The sequence below is a fragment of the Salvelinus namaycush genome, chromosome 2, assembly GCF_016432855.1.
Source record: "Salvelinus namaycush isolate Seneca chromosome 2, SaNama_1.0, whole genome shotgun sequence".
Taxonomy (NCBI): domain Eukaryota; kingdom Metazoa; phylum Chordata; class Actinopteri; order Salmoniformes; family Salmonidae; genus Salvelinus; species Salvelinus namaycush.
The window spans coordinates 78466224-78475568 of record NC_052308.1 but is presented as its reverse complement, the minus strand read 5'-3'; the positions used below and the strand labels follow the sequence as shown (position 1 = coordinate 78475568).

The following is a 9345-nucleotide window of genomic DNA, read 5'->3' as shown; positions in this document are numbered from 1 at the left end:
CGCAAACAATGTAAAGTATGTTTAGTAGGTGTAATCTAGAGTCAAAGATGTCCTGCTATTGACACACTAGCGCAGAAAAAATCCTCACCTGGACCTACAACCATTTGTATATTAACAAAGTCTAGTTCATTGTATTTTATCTGACACCATAACTTAATAAGGAAATGTGAAATTAAGTATGATGTGTTATAGCTGACTAAGAGATAGTGAAATCAAATGCAAGCATTAACATTGTAAAATGAATGAAATCCATATATATATATATACACACACACACACACAGTACCAGTCAAAAGTTTGGACACCTACCCATTCCAGGGTTTTCGTACTATTTTCTACATTGTAGAATAATAGTGAAGACATAAAAACTATGAAATAACACATATGGAATCATGTAGTAACCAAAAAAGTGTTCAACAAATCAAAATATATTTTAGATTCTTCAAAGTAGCCACCCTTTGCCTTGATGACAGCTGTGCACACAATATACAATGTAGAAAATAGTACAAATAAAGAAAAACCATTGAATGTGTCGGTGGGTCCAAACATTTGACTGGTACTGTATATAAGGCAAAATCATAAAGTTACAAGGTATTATTATCAAAGTATTGTAGGCATGGTTATCAGTCAATAAATCAATAAAATAATTCATCAATAGTTAGCAGAAAGTGGACAGACAGACCCCACTCACAGTTGTAAAAAAAAAAAAGCACATGTATTCAGCCAATCAGTGGGTTCAGGAAGTGGTCTTACAGCCAATGAATGAGCTGGAGGAGCAGCACAGCCACCAAGGCACTCCCAGCAGCCTGACAGGAAGCTCCTGAGGAGGGAAACAGACGTTTAGGCTGCGTTTACACAGGCAGACCAATTCTGATCTTCTGCCAATAATTAGGCATGTCTGATATTTTCCCCCAATGTGTAAACATGAAGAAAAAAAACGACGAGTCCTACCTTTTGAGTTTTGATTTGTACCACATTCATATGTGGATCTCAGTAATGATACAATTCCCGTCCTCCATATACAAGGACGCTCAGATTAGATTTGTTTTTACTCTGAAGTGGTTTTGCACATGACCTACTGTTACCAAGACAACCACCCCAAAGGTTAAAGGAACAGAGAGAGGAAATGAGCATTGCCCCCTTCAGAGACTACGTCAGTGTTAGTGCTGCCCTATCAGAGACTACATCAGTGTTAGTGCTGCCCTATCAGAGACTACATCAGTGTTAGTGCTGCCCTATCAGGGACTACATCAGTGTTAGTGCTGCCCTATCAGAGACTACATCAGTGTTTAGGCTGCCCTATCAGAGACTACATCAGTGTTAGTGCTGCCCTATCAGAGACTACATCAGTGTTAGTGCTGCCCTATCAGGGACTACATCAGTGTTAGTGCTGCCCTATCAGAGACTACATCAGTGTTTAGGCTGCCCTATCAGAGACTACATCAGTGTTAGTGCTGCCCTATCAGAGACTACATCAGTGTTAGTGCTGCCCTATCAGAGACTACATCAGTGTTTTTTTCTGTTTCATGTCTACTGAACAGAACTCCAGGTTAACAGGACCTTCTCTATTTTCCCTCTAGGTCTCTCCAACTCTGTTCCTGGAGATTTACCGTCCTGTAGGTTTATACTCCAACTCTGTTCCTGGAGAGATACCATCCTGTAGGTTTTAACTCCAACCCTGTTCATGGAGAGATACCTAATATACTAATCTTATATCTTATACTAATCTAGCGCACCTGATTCTAGTAATTAGCTGGTTGATAAGATGAATCAGGTTAGTTACAACTGGGCTGAAGTTAAAACCTACAGGATGGTAGCTCTCCAGGAACAGGGTTGGAGTATAAACCTACAGGACGGTAGCTCTCCAGGAACAGGGTTGGAGTATAAACCTACAGGACAGTAGCTCTCCAGGAACAGGGTGTGAGAGCCCTGCTCTATGTTAGCAGTATGTAGGGGGGAGAATTATTCACAATTCAACTATAGAATAAACACATCGTATAGTAATGAGCTGTGTCGAGTTTCAAATAACATAAACACACCTGGAATGTCAAAATCACAATGCGTGTATTGAGTAATACCAATGATTATGTGAAAGTTCATATCACATTGGAGCTATGGGGCTTTTATTCTGAGTTAGTGTTTCCATGTTGGGATGCTCCTCTTCAATTCCAGAGATGAGCTTTTCATGACGAGGAGAGTGCGGTCACACAGGGGAGAGGTTTTCACTATACGAGGAGGGCACGGTCACACAGGGGAGAGGTTTTCACTATACGAGGAGGGCACGGTCACACAGGGGAGAGGTTTTCACTATACGAGGAGAGCACGGTCACACAGGGGAGAGGTTTTCACTATACGAGGAGAGCACAGTCACACAGGGGAGAGGTTTTCATGACGAGGAGAGCACGGTCACACAGGGGAGAGGTTTTCATGACGAGGAGAGCACGGTCACACAGGGGAGAGGTTTTCATGATGAGGAGAGCACGGTCACACAGGGGAGAGGTTTTCATGATGAGGAGAGCACGGTCACACAGGGGAGAGGTTTTCATTATACGAGGGGAGCACAGTCACACAGGGGAGAGGATTTCATTATACGAGGTGTGAATTCTATTGACTTTAAAAAAATGGATCTTCTCGCCCAACTGACCCCGAACTACCCCCGAACGACCCCCGACTGAGATTGACGGACGAATCTATCAACCTACCTGCCAACCAAACATCCAACCAATCATCCATCCATCTCACCTGTGACCTTCACGTTAACAGTCCAGGTACTGTGTCCCAGGGGATTACTGGCGATGCAGGTGTAATTTCCAGAGTGAGACTTGGCCATGTTGGTGATGGTCACTACGGATCTACCTTCTGTGATGTTGGGGGCAGGGTCGGATTGGGGGAGCAACCAATTGTAGGAGGGGGCGGGGTTTCCCTTTGCACTACATGCCAGTGATAGGGTGTCTCCCTCTGTGATGTTCATGGAGAAACGTCCAGGACTCATAGTGATCAGAGGCTTGTCTAGAAGAGCGGGGGGAGAGGGCGGGAGAGAGTGAGAAAGATAGAGAGAGAATGAGAGAGAGAGGTTGAGAGGGGGAGGGAAAGAGAACGAGAGAGAACGAGAGAGAGAGCGAGAATGAGGGAGAAAGATTCATGGGAGATAGAGAAAGAGATAAACAAGTTGATTAATGAGTGATAAAGAGAAAGAGAGATGAGAAACAAGTTGATTAATGAGTGATAAAGAGAAAGAGAGATGAGAAACAAGTTGATTCATGAGAGATAAAGAGAGATGAGAAACAAGTTGATTCATGAGAGATAAAGAGAGATGAGAAACAAGTTGATTCATGAGAGATAAAGAGAGATGAGAAACAAGTTGATTCATGAGAGATAAAGAGAGATGAGAAACAAGTTGATTCATGAGAGATAAAGAGAGATGAGAAACAAGTTGATTCATGAGAGATAAAGAGAGATGAGAAACAAGTTGATTCATGAGAGATAAAGAGAGATGAGAAACAAGTTGATTCATGAGAGATAAAGAGAGATGAGAAACAAGTTGATTCATGAGAGATAATGAGAGATGAGAAACAAGTTGATTCATGAGAGATAATGAGAGATGAGAAACAAGTTGATTCATGAGAGATAATGAGAGATGAGAAACAAGTTGATTAATGAGAGATAATGAGAGATGAGAAACAAGTTGATTAATGAGAGATAATGAGAGATGAGAAACAAGTTGATTAATGAGAGATAATGAGAGATGAGAAACAAGTTGATTAATGAGAGATAAAGAGAGATGAGAAACAAGTTGATTAATGAGAGAATATGAAGTGAAAACATCAGTCAACGTCATGACTCGTCTGGTTTCTAACTAACGGTTGTACTAAATGTGTGGAGACAGAACCAGATGGACTCACAGTGCACGTTGATGTTGAGGCGGTCTGATTCCATTACAGGAGGAGGTTGGGGTCCCTCTGGTCCCAGATCCAACATGGCTGAACACCACAACTGGGCCCCGTCATCATCTCTACTAGGGGTGAAGTCCAGGGTATAGGTCCCATTCTCTGGTGTCTTGATGTTGTCCTTGTGTTTCTGTTGTGTGTCTAATTCTGTCTGTTCACCAGTGGTATTGACTTTGTAGAAGGTCACCCTGAGTCTCCCAATAGGAGCGATGTTCTGGACAAGACACTGTAGCAGGTACTGATCCCCCTCAACCATCGGATCAGGGTACTTCCTATAGCTGAAGGAGACACGGTCTGGAAGCTCTGTGGAGGAATGGAAACACACAGTGATTTAACAGTGCAGAGCCATACTAAAAATACATTCAGAAACACCAGAGAAGATAAGAGAGAGAGAGACGTCACTCACTATAAACTGTGATGTTCAGCTGTTTCTGACACAGGCCTCCGTCTGTGAAGCACTTAGGGTTGTTAGTCCAGTCAGTCACACTGTCAAATCAAACTAAATATTTAAAGTGCATTTAAAATGTATCAATAAAAAATAGAAGCCAGAAATGTCTAAAATACCAGTAAAACCATTAATTAAAGGCTATTGAAGCCTTTTTTAAACCAGTTAAAAAACTCTCAGCTGTGTCTGCCTCTCTTACCTGTCCACCCTCCAGTTTAGGAACTTCACCTCCTTGTCTGTTAGAGCAACCCCTCCCTGGGTGGTTTCCCAGCCCATCTCTACAGGGGTATCTGAAGTACATTTGGCTGAGGCTGGGTCTCCATACTTCACCACCAGCCTGGCAGGACTGATCACCAGGCACTCAGCATCTGGAAGACCAAAGTCAAGTTAAAACTTCATTGTTCTGTTATTGTTGATTTTATTGTTCAAACTAAACAGGACGATATTATTGTCTAATGTTTGTCTATCTGCATGTTAATCAGCCACATGTTACACTCCATATGTCACGACCGTCGGAAGAAGTGGACCACGGTGCAGCGTGGTAAGTGTATATTTTCCTTTATTTAAATAAATGCCGCCAACAAAACAAGAAACAAAAACTACCGTGAATCTTACTAGGACTATAGTGCCACTAACAAAGATAACTATCCACACCATACAAAGGGAGAAAAAAGGCTGCCTAAGTATGATTCCCAATCAGAGACAACGATAGACAGCTGTCCCTGATTGAGAACCACACCAGGCCAAAACATAGAAATATAACACATAGAATGCCCACCCTAATCACACCCTGGCCTAACCAAAATAGAGACTAAAACCTTCTCTATGGCCAGGGCGTGACACCATAACCCAGAAATAGCCACACACACACACACAAGAAGAAGAACATGCACACGCAGACACACATACCGCACACACTAGTGATGCGCGTGTTGACTCATATTGTGTGGCTGAAGGGCGGGTTGAGTGGGATGAAAAAAGAGAAAGTATTGCTTAAAAAAATCCATAAATGTCTCATTCTTGTGCAATTTATACAGGCTAAATTGAGGTTTTTCTTTCATTATTTTAGGCATAAACTGACAATCGCCAAATAATGCTTTTGGCAGCAAAAGTTACCGTCAATCCACGGAGGGCAAAAAGGACATTGTCGACGTTGAATTCAATAAGACAAAATGCTGCGAAGGGCAAGTTGAAAATGAAATAGAAAGGAGGGACAGAAAAGTAACGTTTGGAAAAGAAGTGGTAAAAGAGAGTGATGATTGGGAGGCGCTATATAAATTCGACAGTCACAAGACGGGACTTCAAATAGGGCTATGGCATGTCAAGGGAACTGTAGCCTTCAGTTCAGATGTATTCAATGGAAACGGAAGTCTGTTGGTAAGTCTATAACTTCTCACATAGCCATAATATGAACTATTGCAGAACTAAGCATTTCTTGCCGTAAAATGATACACCAAATGTAGACAAAATGTGGACTTGGGAACAGGAGTGGAGAAATCTGATTTCTTTAGTTCTGCATCTTGAGAGAATACAATGCTCAGTTATATACCATCAGTAGAGGTGCTATCTTCATCATAAAACCTGATAGTATTTCAACCACATAAAATATGCATCGAAGCCGAACTGCAATCTTATTAGAAACACATTGGGTCATTTTCACAGCTTTCTTTCTCCTTACAACCGGTCAAATTGATGTCATTTGGTCATTTTGCACAGAAAATCTTTCCCGTTTTTTTTGCGTCATTGTATTTTCTCCCCGGTCCCTAAATGTCTTTGCTCTGCAAAAGATGACAGAGAAAACTTTACAGACGTCAACTAGATTGAAGCGTTCATTCTATCGATCTATTACATTATTATGTTGATCAAGGGTTTATTTAGTATTCTAGGTCAACATATAATGACCCCTGTCAAAAAAATCAACATATAATGACCCCTGTCCCCCTGTCAAAAAAATCAACATATAATGACCCCTGTCCCCCTGTCAAAAAAATAGTTCCGCCCTCTTTGACTGGAGTCTATAGCGTATTGTCTATATTTGCGGTCGGGGTTGGGTGCGGCCCTTAGATTTTCACTTTATCACATCTATTCGGGTTGTTGTGGATGGGTTATTAGCAATTCCGAGCGGGTGAACAAACAGCTGACCTGCGCACCACTAACACGTACACACACATGGAATTTAGTACGTCATTGAGCAATGGAGGGAGGGGGGATATATTCCTAAAGAATTCAACCATTCACTGTCAGTCATTAGTTATCTAAAATACTTGAAATCAAATGGACGGTAGTAACATTTATTTAAGGTAACAAACTTACCGGTGAAGTCACAATACAGAGACAATGAAGAAAGAAGTAGACCAATTACAATCTCCATTTTCCATCTAACTATCAAGGAACGTCCCTCGGTGAAGTATTCCGCTATTCTGTTAGACGAGTTGAAGATGAAATATGCTCGCACTTCCGCTTTTCAGAAGACGTTGAAAGTGAAAGTATTCTTTACTGGAAAACACCCCACCGACCCCTCCTCTGTCTCTCTCTGTCTCCTCTCTCTCTCTCTCTGTCTCCTCTGTCTCCCCCCTCTCTCTCTCTCTGTCTCCTCTGTCTCCCCCCTCTCTCTCTCTCTCTCTCTCTCTCTGTCTCCTCTCTCTCTGTCTCCTCTCTCTCCTCTGTCTCCCCTCTCTCTCTCTCTCTCTGTCTCCTCTGTCTCTGTCTCCTCTGTCTCCCCTCTCTCTCTGTCTCTGTATCCTCTCTCTCTCTGTCCCCTCTCTCTCTCTTCTCTCTCTCTTCTCTCTCTCTTCTCTCTCTCTTCTCTCTCTGAGTCTTCTTATATCTACAGCAGTGGTATTCAGAGTCGGGGTCACGAACTCGAGGGAGAACTGCAGTGCACGCGCCCCAAAAATAAATAAGAGTATAGATTATTGTATGGGACAATAGGAGAGGATAGAGGGCAGGGGTGGAGAGTAAGAGGGTATAGGCAGGAGGGCAGATATATCAACCAGTCAACCAACATCTGCATTGTCACATACATAATTCTATCATTGACACTGGTGCCCAATCTCTCTGAGAGATAGATAACAGAGAGAGAGAGAAAGAGACAAATAAGGACAGTAGTCTATAATGGAGTGTTGTTAAGGTTAGAGGTGTCTTTCATCAAACAGGAACAATGACCCAGATCAGGACAGTAGTCTATAATGGAGTGTTGTTAAGGTTAGAGGTGTCACTTTAATCAAATAGAACCAGAATGAAAGTATCATTGGTGTTTCTCACTCTGAAACCCCTGAAAAGCACATTCTATTGATATATTCTCATATTCCCTGATCAATTAAGTTCACATGTCTCCATGGTAACGGGCATGTTTGTCCGGTTTCCGGTGAGCTAAACAGAGGAAGTGAATCTGCAGGGCAGGAAGTTGATTAGATCATATCAGTTCGCAAACAAAAACAGGCAACTTCCGCACCCTTGGGTGTTGCCATAGTTACATTGGCAGTGCCCGTCCAATAAGCCTTGAGGTCACAGCCACTGATACATCGACGTATTTTCTAAGGTTACTTTGATTGGACTGATGTGTTCATTTCATTGTTTACCACGTCTTCTAGCTAGCGAGCTGAAAAGTTACCATGTCGACTATATCTAATCAGGCAGGCTCAGAGCGGTTTTGTTGCTTTGTACCAATACTCTAACAATATAGAAGTATTGTAGACCCATGCTGAATTTGACTTAGGGAAGTAGCCTATAAGCTGATCATAAACAAATATTATCTTTGAGGGGCCAGAAACCTAACAGTGTAATGTTTGAGTGTGATGTGGTTTCAATGCATAATAACTTTGTTTTGATTGATGTTGAACACCAGAACACCAGAACACCGGAACTCCAGAACACCAAAACACCAAAACACCAGAACTCCAGAACTCCAGAACTCCAGAACTCCAGAACTCCAGAACACCAGAACTCCAGAACTCCAGAACTCCAGAACACCAGAACACCAGAACACCTGAACACCTGAACACCTGAACACCAGAACTCCAGAACTCCAGAACACCAGAACTCCAGAACACCAGAACACCAGAACACCAGAACTCCAGAACTCCAGAACTCCAGAACACCGGAACTCCAGAACACCGGAACTCCAGAACACCGGAACTCCAGAACAGGGCCTCATCATCAGCACTACTAAGGAAGAAGTCCTCCAGAAACAGCTGCCATCACTATAAACTGTCATGTCCAGCTGTTTCTGACACTGGCCTCCCTCTGTGAAGCACGAAGCTTTGACATTCCAGTCAGTCACAATCAAATCATCACCAAGACTAGGGAACAAGTCCTCAGAAAAAGCTGTCACCCCCATCCCCCTAAATTAAATGGCTGTTATGTGTATAGTTGTCTGTTCAACACTCTTGGAGCCTGTAGAAGTTCACTGTGAGGCTGTCAATGGGAGCAATACAATGGTCACCACACTGTAGCTGGTCCTGATCCCTCTCAACCATTAGACCAGAGGGTGGAGGCTGCAGCCAATAGCTGATGGACACACAGTAGCTGGTCCTGATCCCCCTCAACCATTAGACCAGAGGGTGGAGGCTGCAGCCAATAGCTGATGGACACACAGTAGCTGGTCCTGATCCCCCTCAACCATTAGACCAGAGGGTGGAGGCTGCAGCCAATAGCTGATGGACACACAGTAGCTGGTCCTGATCCCCCTCAACCATTAGACCAGAGGGTGGAGGCTGCAGCCAATAGCTGATGGACACACTGTCTGGAAGCTCTGTGGAGGAATGGAAACACAGTGATTAAACAGTGCAGAGCCATACTGCAGTATACATTCAGCAACACCAGTGAAGGGGCCTCCCGAGTGGCGTAGTGGTCTAAGGCACTGCATTGCAGTGCTAGCTGTGCCATAGATTCTAGGTTCGAGTCCAGGCTCTGTTGCAGCCGGCCGCGACCGGGAGACCCATGGCGCGGCGC

General features: G+C 43.2%; 1 protein-coding gene across 1 annotated transcript; it reads right to left on the bottom strand.

Annotated features, from left to right (window-relative positions):
• Positions 1 to 469: 469 nt before the first annotated feature.
• On the bottom strand, positions 470 to 6922 carry LOC120019086 (cell adhesion molecule 3-like). Its single transcript, XM_038962334.1, has 6 exons — positions 6706 to 6922; positions 4592 to 4760; positions 4354 to 4433; positions 3903 to 4250; positions 2743 to 3009; positions 470 to 820 (listed from the first exon to the last, which is right to left on the bottom strand). The coding sequence occupies exons 1-6, from the start codon at positions 6761 to 6763 to the stop codon at positions 750 to 752; spliced, it is 993 nt and encodes a 330-aa protein (XP_038818262.1). The 5' UTR covers positions 6764 to 6922; the 3' UTR covers positions 470 to 749.
• Positions 6923 to 9345: the final 2423 nt, after the last annotated feature.

What these genes read in the sequence shown, in the direction of transcription:
- LOC120019086 (XM_038962334.1), bottom strand. Translation starts at nt 6,763, where the DNA reads ATGGAGATTGTAATTGGTCTACTTCTTTCTTCATTGTCTCTGTATTGT. An exon ending in CTAAACTGGAGGGTGGACAG is followed by an intron (nt 4,434 to 4,591) that starts GTAAGAGAGGCA and finishes TTGATTTGACAG; the next exon opens with TGTGACTGACTGGACTAACA. An exon ending in GCTGAACATCACAGTTTATA is followed by an intron (nt 4,251 to 4,353) that starts GTGAGTGACGTC and finishes ATTCCTCCACAG; the next exon opens with AGCTTCCAGACCGTGTCTCC.